Source organism: Rutidosis leptorrhynchoides, chromosome 10 (genome assembly GCF_046630445.1).
Source record: "Rutidosis leptorrhynchoides isolate AG116_Rl617_1_P2 chromosome 10, CSIRO_AGI_Rlap_v1, whole genome shotgun sequence".
Classification (NCBI taxonomy): Eukaryota; Viridiplantae; Streptophyta; class Magnoliopsida; order Asterales; family Asteraceae; genus Rutidosis; species Rutidosis leptorrhynchoides.
In genome coordinates, this window is record NC_092342.1 from 156,595,007 (window position 1) to 156,615,801 (window position 20,795).

At 32.2% G+C, this 20,795-nt stretch overlaps 1 protein-coding gene across 1 annotated transcript; it reads right to left on the bottom strand.

Annotated features, from left to right (window-relative positions):
- Positions 1–9,923: 9,923 nt before the first annotated feature.
- On the bottom strand, positions 9,924–20,198 carry LOC139871964 (uncharacterized). The gene is made up of 10 exons (XM_071859728.1): positions 19,535–20,198; positions 19,072–19,209; positions 18,443–18,631; positions 17,963–18,100; positions 17,769–17,890; positions 17,552–17,684; positions 17,320–17,449; positions 16,950–17,029; positions 16,689–16,823; positions 9,924–10,448 (listed from the first exon to the last, which is right to left on the bottom strand). Exons 1-10 carry the CDS (start codon positions 19,994–19,996, stop codon positions 10,236–10,238), a joined length of 1,740 nt encoding a protein of 579 aa, XP_071715829.1. The 5' UTR covers positions 19,997–20,198; the 3' UTR covers positions 9,924–10,235.
- Positions 20,199–20,795: the final 597 nt, after the last annotated feature.

The window sequence follows — 20,795 nt, forward strand, 5'->3', positions numbered from 1 at the left end:
AACACCTATCTTGCCCAAAATGACACTTAAACCCTAATTTGACCCATAAGAAATCAATATCATGCCATTAGCAAGTTTTGACACCAAAACATATTTAACTCGGTTCTATGCTTCAAATTAATCCATTTTAAGTTTATAAACCTTATTAAATCGGTAATTGAGTCATAATCATCAACAAACCCTAATTTTGACTCTAGTCAAAATTAGTCAACCACAAGAACACTAATGGTTTCCAAAACATCAATAATCACTAATACTAGTGATTATACACCATTCTCAAGTCTTAAATATGGTTAAATCATTAACCAACCCAAAACCCGCCTTTAACACTTATAAACTCGAATCTTGGTGTTAATCTTCAATTAACAACTAAATGGGTTCCACCTATGAATCATACAATCAAAAGCCCCAAATTTGAATGATGAACACAAAAACGAAATTCGGAGTTAGAGCTTACCACTAGTATCACCGTGTAGCTAAGAACAAGGAGAACAAACTTGTCTACTATGTCAAAGATCAATACCCGCTTCTTCCTTTCCAAAAATCCCCTTTGAATCAAATGGGTGTTTGAGTTCTTGAGAGAAATATGAAAAGAAAAGGAAAAAGAAATGTATAAATGAAATGGGTGGATGAGGTTAAGTCCACAAATCTGGCTCAAACGCGAAAAGACCGAAATGCCCTTTTTAAAACTCTAAAATAACAAAGGAGTCTGCCAGCGACCATTTGCGCGGCGCGCCATGAACCCGCGCGGCACGCAACTGGGCAGAATCAGAATCCAGGGTCTGACTTTTTAATAATAGTATTAATGATAATAATAATAACTATAACACTAATAATTTTACTACTAATGATAATAATGATAATAATATTAATTATACTAATAATCTTATTTTTAATTTTGGTAATAATAATAATTACTTAATAACAATCAATAATAAATAATAATAATAATAATAATACAATAATAATAATAATGAAATAATATTAATAAGAGTATTAGTAATAACTACCTCAAAGGAGTAGCCCTTAAAAAAATGCCCAAGTCCGAGTTTGATCCCGCGACGTCCCGCTAACCCGATATCACCCTAACCTGATCTGTCCAATAATTTCTGTTGTAACTTGTCCATCAAATCTATTTAAGCATAACTTTTCTGTTTTCATCTTCTTCATTAAACATAATCATCACCGTATCATCATCTAATCATTTGTGTAACATCATTGAATCTTAATGTCACGATCATAATCATCATTTAATCCTCATCATCACCCAATCATCGTCATTTTCTAATCATAATATTATCATTCGATATTATCTAATCTCACAAATCACAAACCTTTGGTATTATTATTATCAATATAGTATCATTATGATCGAATATCATAATCATCACCATATAATCACATCGTCACCATTATTATTCTTCATCGACTTCTTTCATCATACATCGTCATCTTTATCCTAATCATAATCACCCTCATTATCTTTTATACTTGTTACTTCATAACCCTCATGCCATCATCATTATTATTATCCTATTATCGTCGTCTAAAACAACAAAAGGAACAAGGCAGCAGTATAAGTCAACAAGCAAAATGCCAATTTAGAGCAAGTTTGAAATCAAGTGTGTTGTGGCTTCGGTCTAGTAGAAACAACCATTAGAACACGACCCAACATCTCCTTCGACCCAACAACAGTTTCACGAGCCCAATAAACAAAGTAAACACTCATCCCAATTTAAAGAATAAGTTTTCGATTCAAAAGCCAAAACAAATTCTTGGCCCAAGTAATTTTGTTTTGTTACGTAGTATATAATTCGGAAAAAAAATATATAAACAACTGTATGTGTATTAGGCTTTTTGTGGGGTTCGGTTTAAAAGCAACACAAGCAGCCACAACATATCGTTATCATCATATTTTCTTTAATGAAACCGTAATACTTTAATGGAGTATGGGTTCTTGTTGTCAAGGAAAGAGGAGACAGGAAAACCAACGGATTATCATCCATTTTTCTATCTATCTTGCTACTTTCTACATCATCCAACCTATTATTAATAATAATATCATACTTCATCATCTACCATGGATCACCATCATACTAATCGTAACCATTAAAACAGAAAAAGACAGCAACAGCTGCAGCAAACCAAAGCTGCAGCAGTATCACGTAAACAGTAACACAGCAAATGTAGCGACCAGTTTTAGAAGATCGATTAGAAATAGAAAACTTGTTAGCGATAGTAAAATAGTGGCGAGAGTGGTGAAAGTTCAAAGGTGGTGGTGAGTGTTGGAGGTTGGCGGTTGATGGGTGAAGATGTCGAGTGACCGAAGGTTATTTGCAAGGTGGTTGTAGATGGTGTGTAGTGGTGAAGATGGAATGGTGGTAGATGGAGGTTGTTTTGAAGGTGGATTGATGGTTAATCAAATAGCAAACGAATAAGTGTGTTTGTATTCGGGTTTGAGTCGAAGTGATATTTTAGCAGTGGTGAATATTTGAGATAAATTCAGAGAGTAAGTATGGTCATACGGCTACGCATTTTAGTCGGGTTAAGGTGATCGTCAATATATACTGGAGGTGGTTGGTGGTTTTGATGAATCGAAAACAAAAAGTATAAATAACAATGGTTTTAATGGTGGTAGCGAGGGGATGGTGATTGGCTTTCGATCGTACACATGAAACCAATCATAAAGTCGAAGGTGAAATCATGGTGGTTGTGGGTTTCGGTTTAGAGTGAGGTTCGATGGTGGGAACGATGGTGGCGACGTTTTGTTATGGTGTCCGGTGGTTATGGTGGTGAAAGATTAGGGTGATGATAGTTTTTATTGATCATAAGGGATTTGTTTATATATAAACATACATATAGATAAATATATATAATTTAATATATAATCATATAATTCAAAAGTTACACAGTAATTGTAATAGTAATATATTTGTTTTAATAATTCAGATTCGCCAAAATTTGAGTCTTGGTTCAATTCACAGTTCACAGAATTATTAAAGTACGGTGATATATATATAATAATATTAATAATAATATTAAATTATTCAAATGAAATTTAAACATGTTTAAATGAGTTAGCAGCCTTGAATTATTGAATTACTATTTCTTTCACGGACTGGATTTCGTACTCCGTCGTTAATCAGGGGTGGATAAAAGTTCTTCGAAAAATCCCATATTTTTAAATTAAATGTCTTTATTTATTTTAGTCATTATGGTATAAAATTCGATCATTAATTTATTAACTAAAAATTACATCAACTGTCCCTCTCGATTCTGAGTAAAATATAAAAAGTGTTAAAACTTAACAAATAGTTCCTAAATATATTTTTAATAAGCCTATAATTTATAAAACTCATTTTCGGTTCACCGTCTATTTTAAAATCATATAAGTTCGAATTAAACTTCTCTAATATCAATCGGAACATCAAACGAGTATTACAATCATTTAATATTTATTTTTAATATACTTTTATGTATATATAGACATGTATTAAATAATAATTATTATAATATCATATTTCTTAACAACAACATTCAATATTTCAAATTATACTTCCAATTATTATTTATATATATACACACATATCTATTTACAAATAGTTGTTCGTGAATCGTTGAGAACAGTCGAAGGGTAATTGAATACATGAACACGATTCAAAATTTTTGAGACTTCAACATTACAGACTTTGCTTATCATTTCGGAAACATATAAAGATCAAGTTTAAATTTGGTCAAAAATTTCCGGGTCGTCACATGGATCGATATGTGTGACGCTCGTGCAAGAAAAACAAGGGAATTACGTGATAGAGAAGTGCATTAAGGCATACGATCTGATTTGGTTGAACATTTGTGGGATCTTCGTGATGACTTATGAATTTTATTACGTACTAGTTTATTTTATGAATTTTATTAAATGTAATGGTTTATTTTATGAATTTTAATAAATGTAATAGTTTATTTTAATAAATGTAATAAATGTAATAGTTTATTTTATGAATTTTAATAAATGTAATAGTTTATTTTATAAATTTTAATCAATTATTTAGTTTTTATATTATATTAGTTAAATACAATATTTATAAATCAATTTAAAAAATAAAAAATGGACACTGAAATGGACACTGTGGACATCTCCACCTTACACACTGTCAGTCAATTTCAGTGTCAAAAATGGACACTGAAATTGACACTGAAAAATCGACACGGACACCTCGTGCTCTAACCTATCCATCTTACTATATTTTTTATTAATAAAATTACGCCGTTGATTTTGAAAGCTTGTCACAAATTATACAGGTGACATTTTTCTTTAACTGATATGTGGATGACCTTTAACTTTGCATTTATAACACATATGACTCTAACACTAACAATAATTAAAGTTCTGTTCTTATGTATAATCATGTGGTGACATGTGGGCTGTCTACTTATTGTCTTCAACTGTGCTTTTTCAACTGTGCTTTTTAGATCTTAAATCTCAACCCCTGTATCTTTGTTTTTTCCGGTCAACTTCATCTTCGTTCAATCCTTTTTTTTCTTCTAGTAAGTTATTCTCTTCTTCATCTCTATTCTTTGTTGTTAATCTACTGTGCTTTAACCAAACGTTCTCCTCTTATAAACGCTCCCTCTTTTCTTAACCTAATCCCTAGCGTTTTTTCGGTTTGTAGTCGTTTGCAACGACAGTTTCCGGCCTCCGGCATCTCGCCGGAGGTCCGACGTTTCTTTTTTCGTTGATTACTTCTTAGTTTTCTTTTTTCCTTTGGATCTTTCGAGCTCCTCTCTCTTCTCCGTGGGTTTCGAGGTTTTCCGGCTCTCTTCTCCGGTGTGGCCGTCGCAGGCGACGAATGACGGTCTGCACGTCATTCTGCGTTTCTGATTTCGTTCAGGTAAGTGTTCTCGTCTCAGCCTTGTTTTAGGTTTCGGTTTAGGTTGGTTTGGGGTATGATCTTAACGTCGGCACCATGTAGGAATTGCTCCGATCTGGTCTCAGATGGCGATCTCTGTTAAGATCTGAGATTCGTTGGTGTTGTTTTCCGTTTTGTTCGTGGTTTTCTCTCAGCTCTCCAGCCAGTAGATCTTGAGGGCGTCGGAGTTCCTTTCCGGCGGCTTCGCCGGAAGTTGCTCCGGTGTGGTTTTGTGCATTTTTTTCTCTTCTATTTAGCTTCAGTTATGCACTAAAAAATGGCGAATATGTTTATCTGTTGATTTCTCTGCTTAGTGGTTTTTCGTCGGCCCTGGTGTTGCTTTTGGTGCCGATTGGAGGTTGTTCTTGGTCATTAGCTATTTCGTAGGTTCCTTTCGCTCCATTCTCCTTGGCTTCATTTCGGTCGGGTGTTATGATGTTGGTTCCAACGGCTGTTGACTTAGTCGACGTCGGAAAATCAAAGGTGTTCGGGGTTGTTGCTCGTGCACTTTACGTCCTCCCGATATGGTGGTTTGGTCCGTTGGTGTAGGTGGCTTCTTCTGGGTGCTGGCCTCAAGGAGGGTGTTCTTGGGTTCCCCGGTGGCGGGGGCTTGCGGGTTGGTCTTTGCTGAATTTAGCTTTCGGGACAGATTGTGGAAGCTGTGGGTCAGGAGGTGCTTCTCGGGCTTGGTCGGGCTAGGGGGCTATATATATATATATATATATATATATATATATATGATAGTTTTAGAACTTGCGGGGTTTGTTGCTGTTTGGTTCATTAACAGCTCGGTTATGAATTGTACTTGGCTTCAATTTTTTTGTCAATGATGTAGTTTGTTTCTCAATATGGTACTTTTGTTACATGACAATGTTTGTGACCTAGGTTGTTTGTATGGTCACAAACCACAATCAGATCATCAGATCTGTTCATTTGTATCCCGTTTGATATATATATATATATATATATATATATATATATATATATATATATATATATCGTCAAAAAAAAATGTGTGTGACATGTGAGGGTATTCTCATCTTTTTAAATTCATTTTTCTCCCTTTTTCTTCAACCCTTTCATTCTCATCCTTCCCTTTCATCACTTTCATCTTTACCATTATTCTCCCTCTTTACCACCTTCATCTTCATTTTTATTAAATTTTCAAAAGGTAATTTTCAACGACTTTATTTTATAAATTTAAAATCAACATTTCCAACAACATTATTTTATATATTTAAAGTCAACATTACACAACCATAACCTTACTTTTTCAATCACATATATTATATATTACTCCATCCGTCTCATTTTAAGTGTCGACTATTGACTTTTCAAAGTCTTTCTTTATCAACTTTGACTGTAAATATTTTTAGTTGTGTTATATAATATTTGATTAAAATTACACGCATGAAAACCCATATAAAACGCAATTCAACTTTGACTGTAAATATTTTTTAGTTGTGTTATATCATTTTTAGTTGTGTTATATAACACAAATAAAAATATATGCAGTCAAAGTTGACAAAGAAAGACTTTAAAAAGTCAACAGTGAACACTTAAGATTGGATGGGGAGAGCATATTATAAATTATAAATTGAAATGTAATCAGAAAAGACAAAAAAAAAAAAAAAGGGCTCAAAATTAAGCTTGATTTCCTTTTACTTTCATCTATTTTATAAATGTTAAAATTACAAATAGACTATATAATTTTACTTTTGTTTCATTGTAGATTATATACCTCAAATAATATCATTGACCATATAAACTTTCAAAAAATATATTAATATAAACGATTAAACTTTTCTAACCTGTAACAAAAATATGTGATGACGTGTCATTCTATTTAGTATCGAGTTGTCATTATACGAGGGTATATTTGTTATATTCTTTAAATATTTTTATTTTGTATTTTCTTTTCTCTCATTTTAACTCATATGTATCACACCTCCATCCCATATATTTCTTTATCTTTCCTTTAATTTCTTCATCCTTCCTTTAATTTCTTCATCTTCAAAAGTGATACACAGGCAGGCTAGAGTACCACCTTCAAAAGCAGATTAAATTGTAACGACCCTTCTTTTTCCGTTAGTTCTTTAACAATCGCTAATTGACTTTTGAGTAATACGTGAAATAGATAATATTTATATATTATATTTAATTATAAATATTATTTGTGATATTTATGTGACAAACCTTTAATAAGAATTTCTATTCTTGGTTAAGTGTAACATAACGACCGTTAACCGACTTTTAAGTGACGTTTTGAGAAAATAACAATTCTATGTTATCACGTTATTAATAAGTATTATTTGTAATATTATTGGAGCTTATAATTTTATTAAGAATTTATTTTATTAATTGCGTGTGGTTTAAACCTGACGACCGTTAGAGACTCTTTGCGGTTTAGCGTTTTCGAGGCCACTAACCGTTAGACTATAATATGTGTGTGTCATATATATATATATATATATATATATATATATATATATATATATATATATAAAGTCCCGGTCCCCCCCCCCCCCCCCCCCCCCCCGGCTTGAAACCTAGTGTGAGGATGTTTGTGCGCTTTTTGTTAAACTTATATTTTGGGAGCTGATACTTCCACCTTCATGTTTACTACTTTCACCATAATTATATGTCTTTCTTCCAGTTATAACCATGAATAAATTAAAACAAAAAGTTTGTGTAAGGTACTCATTAAGGGTATTTTAGTAACTTAAGGTGGAAAAAGTAATTGTAATGGTGACATATCATTCCCCCTGTATTTTGATAAGGTTAGGTTTAATTCAACAAAATAAACACCGCAGCGTCTTCCCTCTTTTCTATCTTTCTCTTCGACAAACCAAACCTACCATCATCAATATCTACATCTTCATCATACCAAAACACCATCCTATAGTTTCCCGATCACTAAATTGATTATAGAAACACGATATACACGCAAATATCTACACATCTCACCGTTTAATTTCTCTATTTGGGTAAAATCCTAAACCCTAGATTTTTACATCTCCGATTTTGATTGAATTTAATAGTGTAATCATGTCTAATGCTCGAGTCTATATGTGTATGCATGTCGTTGTGTGTTAATTTCATCGTTTGGTAACTTTTTGATTAATCACGAATTTGATATTGATGATACTGATATATGGTTTAAAATCTGTTTATGATATGTATGTAGTTGTATTTCTCTCGAAAAATACATAACTTTTCATTTAGATATCGCATGATTTCGATGTACATATAAAAAAGATACGGTTAAATAGAGTTCGGTATAAAATTCGTGCTTTATCTTACTATTCTGGAAAACTATGAGTTAGAACCAGGTCATAATATGTTTATAACTATATTCCTTTCGAAATAAATGATTAATTTTACATTTAGATATTACGCGATTTCATTTCACGGATTTTAAGTTATAGCTAAAGCAAGATTGGTGAATTTCCTACACGTTTTACTTGACCTTTGCTCATCCTTTTTTTCTGATTGTGGATAATTGGTAAGGTAAAAATGCATGATCTTCTGGAACATGTTTCATAACATGTATAGGAAGGTTCTCCAATTGGTGTCAACATGATTTGAGTTGTTATGTGTTGGATATACTTCGTGTAAAAACGTGTTTCTGCATTGTTGTCTTCTAAATTCAACTTTAATGAATAAAGTGTACAAAAATTGGCTAAACCAATTCTTTTCAAATCTTTACATATGATAGTTTGACTTGTTTATGAGTTTCTCCAAGTGGAATGAAGGTTCTTTGAATTTTTTTTTATTTATTTATAAATATTTTGCTCTGATTGCATAAAAGAATAATGACACGGTGAAACTTGACTATTGAATTTTGTACTAGTAATTTGGTTTTATATTTTGTTGTAAGAATGTATAATCATGATTGGGTGCTAAAATGTAATGTCAAGCAGGTCCCATTATTGTTAATTGCACTGGTGTCGAAATGGGTTGCTGAAACGGGTCAAAACAACTCAAGTAGCTGAAAGCTGGTCAATCAGCTGGAGATGCGCCACATCTGTCACAGATAGACCTGGCAATTGTGACCCATACACTCAAATTCGGGTCAAATGGGTCAAGCTTTTAGGTCAATTGGGTCTTGAGAAAAATTAAGCCTAACAATGTAAATCAAAACTTAAAAAAAAAAATTCAAATGAGTTTCTCTCCAACCTATTGAGTTCTATACAAAAAATGAAGGAACGGGTACAATGGGTATCAATACTAAAGATCAATAAATAGAATTGGGTCTAATGAGTTTTGTGAATGGGTCAAATGGGTCGAGTACAAAAAGTTTCATCCGTCAAAAACTTATAAAAACATTCATGATTATATCATTTATTATGTATATTAATAGTTCTTATGTATATATAATAAATAATGATAACTAAAATAATGTAATAAATGTAAAAAAGCGATGTAACCCATTTGATCCATTTGACCCAACTGACATGTGACCTGTTTTGACCCGTTACCCAAACCGACCCAACCTGACCCATTTTGACCCGTTTAAAAAATTGACACGTTTGACCTATGACCCATTTCAACCCAAAATCATTTTGACCCGTTACCCAAACCGACCCAACCCACCCATTTGCCAGGTATATTTCAAGTCACAGATGCGCCGCATATGTATGCATCTTGGCCATGGTTCAGTAACAGTTGAAAAGTGATGCGCCGCATCTTTAGGGCCGCATCACCTCAACACTTATAAAAAAAGGTTTATTGTTTTTTGGATATGAGTCAAGGTTGTTTCAATGTAACATTTGCGATTTGAATTTTGTATGTTCAACGACCCAAATCAGACTTTCTCATCAATAAATAAAAAAGATTACATATTACATATTTTCGGATTTTGTTGTGTTTTTGTATGATTTGCGATTTGGGTTTTGTATGTTCAACAACCCAGATCAAGAATTTCAAGTTTTAATACTTGCCCATCAGTAAGCAAGGTAAACATGTCTACCCCTGATATTAAGCCATGAATACATGTACGTGCTAGATTAAACAACAAAAAAACCTTTGGAAATTTATGATATTAGAGCTGAACGATTTAAATTATGAAAGATAAACCTTTAACATCCACCTCAACCCATAAATAAATATAAAAAGAAGATCCGGACACGAACATAAAACAAAAACAAGAAACAAAATCTCTTAAGTTGGTTTCATCCGTGTCTATATTAGTTGAACGCCGTCCTACAAAATCTCTTGAATTACAAGTACTTCATTCTCTTTCTTTTAACATTGACCTTCTGATTTTCGTCAACTAGGTTTTGCATATTAGAGACTCTGACCGCTGTTTTCTTATGTAGAGTGCTGCTAATTGTTGAACATTTCGGCTAATTTGTTCAAGTCAGTTGAAGGCAGAAAAGTAAGTCCGACACCAACGAAGATGAGAGCCAGGCCAAAACCTTTGACACATCCCCACCCGCTTGATAGTCTTCCCAGTAATACTTTACAGTGTTTGTCTGCTTCTTTGTAGAGTGATTGCTGACCAGCGGATATTTCTCCCTTCGTTAATGTTTTTTCATTCTGTAGAAATGAGTAAAAACAGCAAATAAGTACTGCTTGTTTTAATTAGGGTTGACTTTTGGTATATGATAGTCAGACTTTTAACGCCATTTAAAACGATAGAAATTTTTTTTTTTTTTTTTTTAATTGGTGTCTGCCCAGACCCAGGTATTTGCCGCGGCGCGGCTTCTTTTGTCGCGGCGCGACACAAAGGGTTTTCTAACACTTTTTGACAGCCTTTCTTTTACCAAAACCAGTTCAATGCCGCGGCGCGGCACAGTTTGTCGCGGCGCGACACATAACGTGTGCTGAGACTATCCTGCAACTTAATACCAAAATCCACATTTTAACCAATTCCTTGTAATGTTTAGGATGTAAGAAACTGGTTTAATTAAGTTGGATTATGTATTTTGTTGTTGAAATGTGATGTGTTGTAAACAGCGGCCGTCTCAGCCGGTTAATCAGTAAGGTGACTATGCCGTCCCGTTTCTCCCAAAAACGTCAAAATATTTGGTAAAGGCTAAAAAGTCAAGTCAAAGTCAATCGAAGTCAGTCAAGGTCAAGGTTGGTCAAAGTTTAGGTAAAAAATTTAATATTATTATACTCGGATTTCGTTCCATGTACATATGTTTGAAAGATTTACGTTTAAAATAATATGTTGGATATGATTGTGTAATACTCCGTTTGTGTGTGTGTGTGTGTGTGTGTGTATATATATATATATATATATATATATATATATATATATATATATATATATATATAGTAGAGGGATCAAATGAGAACTTTTTTTGTGTGAGAACCCTGAGAACTCAAAAATACACTGAAATTCGAGCAAAAATGGGAAATTCGAGCAAAAATGGAGAAAGTCGAACAAAAAAAAAAGGACGAACAAAAAATTGATATTCAAACAAAAAATGTGTTCTACATTTTTGAAATTCGAACGCAAAAATGTAGAACATATAGGCAGTCGAACAAAAAATTTGATATTCGAACAAAAAATGGTTCTACATTTTTTTTCGAAAAAAAAAAAAAAAATTTTTTTTGCTCGACTATGAAATTTTTGTTCGTCCGTGTTTTGTATTTTTGCTCAAATTCCTCTTTTTTTGCTCGAATTTAAGTGTATTTAGGTGTTTTTTGGAGTTACTAGAGTTCTCACACTAAAAAAATTCCCACTGGATATATATATATATATATATATATATATAATCAAGAGAGAAGCACATTTTTAGGTGAAAGGAAGTAAATTTTTTATTTTTATTTTTTCAATTTAAAAAAAAAAATAAAAATTTAAACGTTAAGATCAAATAAAAATATGAAAATTTAAAAAAGACACTTTGTGTTGAATATTATTATTTTAGTGGGATAACGCTCGAACAAATAAATGATAACATGTATCATGAGTAATGTTTTAATTGAAGTTTTTTTCATCATTTTTTTTTTCATCTAATGTGAAGTTTTTAAAAAAAAATAAAAAATTAGTCCGATTTGGAGTTTAGGGTTAACCGTTCGTGTTAAAAATTCAATGTAAATCCTAATTTCTCAACCCTAATATCTAAACCCCCTAATTACTAAACCCTAAATAGTACTTTCCTCTTGATTAAAACAATATATATTTCCTAAACCCAAAACCCTTGTAAATCCTAATTTCTAAACCCTAAATAGTACTTTCCTCTTGATTAAAACAATATATATATATTTACTAAACCCCCTAATTACTTAACCCTAATATATATATATATATATATATATATATATATATATATATATATATATATATATATATATATATTGAGAGATTTAATCATGAGGGAAGCAATTAAGTGGGGAGAAGTAATTTTTTTTCGTTTTTTTCGAAATTTTTTTTCCAGGCATCAAGATCACATGAAAATGTGAACATTTAAAAAAACACTTTGTGATGAATGTTATTATTTTGACGGTAAAACGCTCGAAGAAAAAAAATAAAAACATTCTGTGCATTGAATGTTTTGATTCTGAGTTTTTTTTTAAGGGGTTAGAAATTACAGTTAAGAAATTAGGGTTTAGAAATTAGGGGGTTAAAAATTAGGGTTTAGCTATTAGGATTTTTGGTTTAGAAATTAGGGTTTAGATTGAATATTTTAATACGAACGGTTTAGATTTTAGGGTTTAGGATTTAATGTTTTGGGTTCAGTAACCCTAAACTCTAAATCGGGCTAAATTTCGAAAAAAAACACTTCATACAAGATGAAAACAAAACGATGCAAATAAACTCAGAATCAAAACAATCAATGCATTGAATGTTTACATTTTTTTCTTCGAGCATTTTACCGCCAAAATAATAACATTCATCACAAAGTGTCTTTTTTAAATGTTCATCTAAACTTAGATGCCTGAAAAAAAAAATTCGAAGAAAACGAAAAAAATTTACTTCCCTCAAAAAAGTGCTTCCTCTTGATTATGACCCTATTGATTATAACATATATATATATATATATATATATATATATATATATATATATATATATATATATGGGCAGGATCAATGGGGAAGTAACCAATCGGGGGGAAGCAAAATTTATTTATTTTTTTCGTTTTTGTTTTTGGAATTTTTTTTTTCAGGCATCAAGATCACACGAAAATATGAATATTTAGAAGAGACACTTCGTGATGAATGTTATTATTTAGGCGGGAAAACGATCGACAAAAATAACATTCAAGATAATATTGTTCGTGAAGAATATGAACGTTTTTTTTTCATGTTTTGTGAAGTAAAATTTAGCCCGATTTAGAGTTTAGGGTTTAGGGTTTGGTGTTTGGGGTTTATGAACCGTTCGTGTTAAAAACTCAATCTAAACCCTAAACCCTAAATTTCTAAACCCTAATATCTAAACCCTATAAACCCTAATATCTAAACCCTAATATCTAAACCCCAATAGCTAAAACCTCAACATACGCTCGAAAAACACGATAATTGTTATATATTGCTTCTTCGAGCGTTTTCCCGCCAAAATAAAAACATTTATCACAAAGTGTCTCTACTAAATGTTCATATTTTCATCCCATCTATAATGTTCGTGAACAAAGTTTTTTCAAAAAACGAAAAAAAAAAGTTTTTGCTTCCCCCCGATTGGTTACTTCCCTCTTGATCCTACCCCTATATATATATATATATATATATATATATATATATATATATATATATATATATATATATATATATATATATATATATATATATGGTCGTCATCAAAAGGGAAGCACTTTTTTGGTGGAAGTATTTTTTATTTTTTTTGAATTTTTTTTTTTCAAATATTAAGATCACATGAAAATATGAACATTCAAAAAAGACACTTTGCGACGAATGTTATTATTATGGCGGGAAATCGCTCGAAGAAATAAATGATAACATTCGTCATGAGTAATCTTTTAATTAGAGTTTATTTGCATCGTTTTGTTTTCATCTTGCGTGAAGTGTTTTTTTTTTTCAAAATTTAGCCCGATTTAGAGTTTAGGGTTTAAGGTTGAGTCCCAAAACCCTAAAATCTAAACCGTTCGTGTTAGAAATTCAATCTAAACCCTAAACCCTACTTTCTAAACCCAAAACCCTAATTTCTAAACCATAATAGCTAAAATCTAATTCAAAAACCCCCTAATTTCTAACCCCTTAAAAAAACTAAGAAGCAAAACATTCATTGCAATTAATGTTGTCATTTATTTCTTCGAGCGTTTTCACGCCAAAATAATAACTTTTATCACAAAGTGTCATTTTTAAATATTCATATTCTCATGTGATATTAATGCTTGAAAAAAAAACGAAAAAAAATTATTTTCCCCCAAAAAAAGTGCTTCCCTATTGATTAAAACACTATATATATATATATATATATATATATATATATATATATATATATATATATACACACACACACACACACACACACAATAAATATATATTACTAAAAGTCAAGGTTAGTCAATGTCCGACTCGACCCCGACTAGACGGACTAATCGTTTCAAAGTCCCAGCCGACTCGTCTCCGTCTCGGACTTTTCCAACCTTATTAATAGTCCAATGATGCATGCATAGAGCTACAAGCCTGATATGTTACAGATATTGAAGGAGGCATAACTTTCTCTTACATTAGAACTCACGATCATATAAAATTTGTACTAATAAAGATGCCATTTTATTAAATAAGAGATATAACTGTATAAAAAACGTATCCGACTTTGAAATATAATGGTTGAGGCAACAAACTTTTAAGCTTTTTAAGTTAGGTAAGTGGTCATGTTGTAAACTTGATGTAATTAACTACTATATGTAAAGAAAACAATGGATATGACCATTTCCGTTATACCTGGCAATTGATACCCATACACTCAAATTTGGGTCAATTGGGTCAAGCTTTCGAGTCAATTGAGTATTAGGTCTAGCAATGTAAATCAAAACTTAAAAAAAGGTCCAATACGTTTCCCTACAACCTGTTGAGTCCTATACAAAATATAAAACGGGTCTAATGGGTATCAATTTCCAAAGCTAAATAAACAGAGACATGTCTAATGAGTCTTGTGAATGGGGTCAGATGGGTCAAGCATTACAAGTTTCATCTGCTACTAAACATTTATGAAAGCATTCATGATTATATCATTTATTATGTATATTAATATTTTCTTATATATAATAATGAAATTAAAAAATAAAACGAAATAATAATAACTAAACTAATATAATAAATGTAAAATTATATGAACTGCTTGGACCTAACCTATTTGACTCATTTGACCCGTGACCTTTTTTTACTTATTATCCAACCCAACCTGACCCGACTCATTTGGACCCATTTAAAAAATTTACCTGTTTAACCCATGACCCATTTCAACCCAAAACCATTTTGACCCGTTACCCAAACCGACCCAACCTGTTTGCCAGGTATAGTTTTCGGCAACAGACTAACCATATTAGAAGAAACTAACCATACTAGAAGAAACTGAATGGCCATTGTCTTTAACTAGAAAGAACTGTACCCAAATTTTAAGGGGGAAAACCCATTAATTATGATACTTCAAGTATAACTATTTGACAGATTAGCCTCTTTTTTTTTAGCAATAAAAAAGGTATTAGATATAGAAATTCAAACGAAGTTGGTATGTTTTTAATTTACTACAAAAAAGGTCCTATTTTGGGTAATAACACTTTCGTGATGGTTTCTAAGTCAATAATTAGTGTAAAAATTAGTAGGAAACAACTGCCATATGGTTTGCCAATAATAGAGGTAGGAATTTCATGTTGTTTACTGCTTAGTGGATTTATATGGCTCATGCTTCCTCGATAAACGATTACTAAGAGCCTAGTGGTTGGGCCCTGAATCCTTGCAAAAGGTCTCAGATTCAAATCTCAAATCTTGTGGTGGTCAAAGAAAGGTTTGAAAACGGTCACGGATTAATCCGGTTAGGCGGGGCATACACCATTGTAAAATACTCGGTCTCCCAGTTGACTCGAATAGGGAAATCCTTATCAACTAGTGAAATGACCCGTGAAATCACGGGTTTGTTTAAACGAAGCAGTTTAATGATATAATTTAGGTATTAAGTGAAATTAAACGCTAAAGTCATTTAGTTTAATGACCCGACATATTCCGATTAAGAAACTTCTCGTTGTTTTTACAGACACATTGATGTACTTAACTTGGTCAGAACAAATGAACTACATATATTCTCTCACCATCATCTTTCAATTTTTATCACAATTATTATTTTCCTTGTCATAAAAGCCTACATAGAACCTTTTATTGAAACGTGTATTTCGCATACATATATAACGTAATTAATCTCGTAAAGAGAACTCATATTTGAATTTGAATAATAATATAATAATAATAATAATTAATGAGAGTGAATTTTTTCCCCAAAAAATATGAAATAGATAAATAGGTAGATTTAATTTAATTAGTTATTAATTAGATTAATGACATCACCTTAAGGGCATAGATTTTTTTCTTTTTCTTTTTGATTTATTCTTAACAAAGGAATTAGCCTAATAATGACATCATCATTATAGGATTTTAATAGAAACTATAGATAATATGTTTCTTCGATAACATGTCAAACTAGTAATATTAAACAAAGTTTGTCACAAGAAAAATGGGTCAAACGTCACCGAAAGTATGCTTTCGGTGCGTAACCTCCGACATTGTTTTACTCTAAAATAAAAAGGAAATTTTCTTAATGAGACATAGGTGCATAATAGTAACAATATGAGAAATGGGTAGTGGAATAATACCTTGCTCTTGAAACTCGTGAGAGTTTCACTAAGAGTTTCAAGAGAAGACTGTTTTACAGATAGTTCCTTCCACTGTTCGGAAAGCCTTCTTAGGATCACAACGCTTGCTTCTAAATTATCCTCATAGGACCTTTCCTGCATATGGTAACCAAACATGGAATCATACACAAGCATATCATAAAAGAACACGAAGAAAACAAAGAAATGTTTTATAATGACAGTCAGCTATTCACAAAATAGAATATGTTCATTAGAACTCACCCATTCCTTATAGCATTCGGGATTTTGAGTTAAGCACCAGATAAATATACTAGATGCTTCTCGTGAGAGCTCAGGAATTCCTGCCATAGAAGCAACGATCAAAGAAATTGAGTCTTTAAAATAGAAGAGTCTAACATATACACAAGTACATTTAATAGAAAAAACAAAAACGGATCAAAATTTGCCAGAGTGTATTTGTTTATGCAAGAAACCTCCTAAATAATATGATCAAAAGTTAGATTGATGCAGGAATAATATTATCTTGCTATCATATTTGAAACACAAATATTTAATTAAACTTTTAATGTAAATACTCAGGTAACCAAGTCTGTCCATTTTGTCACACATCTATTATTTAAGAGAAAATTACCTTCTCCAGAAGCTTTCAAAGAAACGGCCAATATTTGAAGAGAAACTTGTTTCATGGCTTTACTTCCATGAGAACCAGAAAGAGCCACCTCCTTCAGTATAGGATATACAGCTTCAAACCTTTCTGTTGCCTGCATCATAACATTATAAAATAATTTGAGTATACTTGTATAACTGTCTCTTACAGTACAATGTAACAAGTGTCCCAACTAGGGTCCCAACTAGGGTCCCACCTTAACTCGAGCTGATGATGAAGGAAACGTCACTCGCAAAATAAGTTCAAGTGCTGATGGTGGCATCAAACGTTCTCCCTTCCGCACAGCGCCATTTACTAAAATAGTACGAGCCTTGGGGGCAGACAGAATTCTAAAAAGAAATAAATAAATAAACTTATTATGAGTTTGCAAAGATGAGAACCAGCCAGCAAAGAATAAAAAAGTTGACTTAAACCTTTCCACTAATTGCAGGATTAGATCTCTGATCTGAGGGTTGGAGCCTGATTTGCCCCCAACTATGGGTAATACTACACGAGACCATGAGTACAAACCAACAGCCAGATCCCCGTGTGATGCCTACATCCAACGGATTAGGTATTTTAATATAATATAACCACTTTTTAGAAAAATATTCAGTGCTGGAATTACCTGAGCTACGGTCCACACAATGATTGGAAGCTTATCTTGTCCCTGATACTTTGAATTGTCTCTTATACTTGACAACACACTAATCAATGCATCAGGTTTCCTTCGCAATGCCATTGCTAATGCAACGAAAATACCCACCTGGCAAGAACAAAAAGACTTGAAATAAATGTCTAATTCTATCATATGCTATTTTGATGATGAAGTCATGTATTGTGTATCAAAAATCAAATTAATCAATTCAAGTTTCAGTGTTGATATGTAAAATGTTTGACACTTATATAGCATCTACTATGAAATAGGTTTTGTATCGCACATTATCAGTGTCAACATGGCTTATTCCATAAATTTCTCATTCATGAGTTCAAGTGTTAGTAGTTGAGTGTGAAAGGAATTGTAAGCTAAATTTCCTTTCTGTTTTGACCCAGAGATAAACACATAAAAAGTTCTATGCATCTAACAGAAATGTTTCCGGCATCTAACCTGAGATTTTGAAGATGTTTTTTGGGCACCTTTTTTGGATCCCTTTGCACTGCCTTGTTGGCTTGCAAAGTCAGCAAGAATATTATCCAAGGACCACAGGACAAAAGATCCAAGGGCTTCCAAAGATCGGTTACTGATCCAGTCAGCTGATGTCTTGTAAACAGCTTCAGGGATATGTGACACAGGATTCTGAAAAAGGGGATAAAAAATATAAATTAAGTTTAAAGCTTTATGCTTGCATCTACTTCTATGTGAACCTAGCTTAAGGAATGCATGTTATACATCCAAAATTCTGAAAAGGATAATTATTCCAACTAGGTTAATTGCCTTTAATGAATCTTGAAATGTAATAGCAAGGCAACTAAATGAAACATTGTAAAATATTTTGCATCAAAGTAAGAAATTAAGGCTGAAAGAGTATACAATCACCAAACAGTTAAATAGAAGCATTCCACTTAGCAAGTTGCAAGTTACAAAGAAAGTATCTAAAAGAAGGTGTTTTAAGATGCAAAAATAATGTGAAAGATCTAAAGTTTGTACCAGAGTAATTTGTTTATGAGTTGATTCTACAACAAGTTCAGCTTCTATTAACGAACTAATGAGCAATACAGTGTAGTGAAGTAACTTACATCTGCAACTTTTGCAACAGCAGATTCTCTTAATAACTTCACCCAAGGAAACTGTGAAGCACTGACACTCGAAAACGCTCGTCCAAAGTAATCCGCAAACCTCATCAACTGTATATCCTGTTGCGTCTCAAATGAAGCCTGCATGCATTAACAAATCCACATTTTATCAATCAACATTATATTATATACTCAAACTAAAACAAAAAATCAATCAATGTACATAAAATAAGAAAATCACATTTCCACATCAATTTCATGTACCTAATCCGCAAATCAGCTAAATTCTAACTACAATTTTACACAACAATCAAATCACACACACACACACACACACACACACACACACACACACACACATATATATATATATATATATATATATATATATATATATATATATATATATATATAATATATCAAATCATTGTCAATTTTGAATGTAGATCTGGATGAAATCACTAACCGTCACATCGGAGAGAAAACTGGCTAAATCATCAGCATCGATCTTCGACGCAGCTTCAGGAACTGAAACTTTAGGATTTTTCACCTTCTTAGGCTTCGTTTTCTTCTCTTCAACGACGCCGTTTCCAACAGCACCATTAACCACGACCTCATCATCATCACTATCATCATAATCAGAGTAATTATTTTTCTTCTTCTTCTTAGATGATCTAACAGGAACAGGATCATAAAGCGCTGAATTCGCTAATTGCTCAGCTTCAATTAGCTTCCTACGTTCTTCGGATTTCTTTTCAATTGATGAAAATACATTATCAACTGTTGAAATTGAAGATCCGTTAGCGACTGGCTTAGCCGGTTGCGCCGGTTGTTGTGTAGCCGGAGCTTTGCGCTGTTTTTTAGGGTAAGTGACTTTTTGCCATCCGTGATTGTTGTTGATATCTTCGTTGATTGATTCGAATTCCATTTGGATTTTGAAAAGAGTGAGAGAGAGATTTGAGATCGGGTATTTTGACGGGTAAATCGATGAAGATGCGAAAGGGGATTGAGTTTGGTGGTCGAATTGTAGTTGACTGTAGTACTATTTACATATGGGTGATGGGTGATGATTCAGACCACTAAAATTATGCATACATCACTAATTGTGTAATACAGTACATACAATTCCCTGAATATGATTCAGTGGTATATGGATAATTTAGAGTGGTGTACCCCTTTACATATGTGCAATTGGCTCTGTTTTGTTTTAAGTGTTTGTACCTTACGAAGTTCAACTTGTAAGTTGTACTTGGCAGTATAAGTTAGCAACCCGTCAAATTAGGACCGTAGTTAAATCGATACGTTACATTTTTATTTTTGTCTTTTATTTTCAATTTTTTTATAAAAAAATAATCCTACGTTTTTTTTTCTTTAATAAACTTGGAATAAAATATAAAGCAAGTTTTCACGAAGAGGTGAAAACTTGAGAAATACAATATGGAAGCAAAATGGACTACAAGAAATCTTGTCCATTTTCTCGAGACCATAACGCAAATGCAAACGCAAACTTTAGCCTAAAGATAACTAAGACTATCATTCAAAAACTAACAAAATATAATACCATTACACATATTAAGACTTTGCAAAAATTCCAGTATGTCTTCACCATTAAGGGGACAACACAATCTAATGCTTCTAAACCCATTACTATTCTTAAAAATTCTTTACGTTCTAACTTGGGAAAAAATGTTTCGAATGATTCACCTTCGAAGCAATTTATTGTTAAG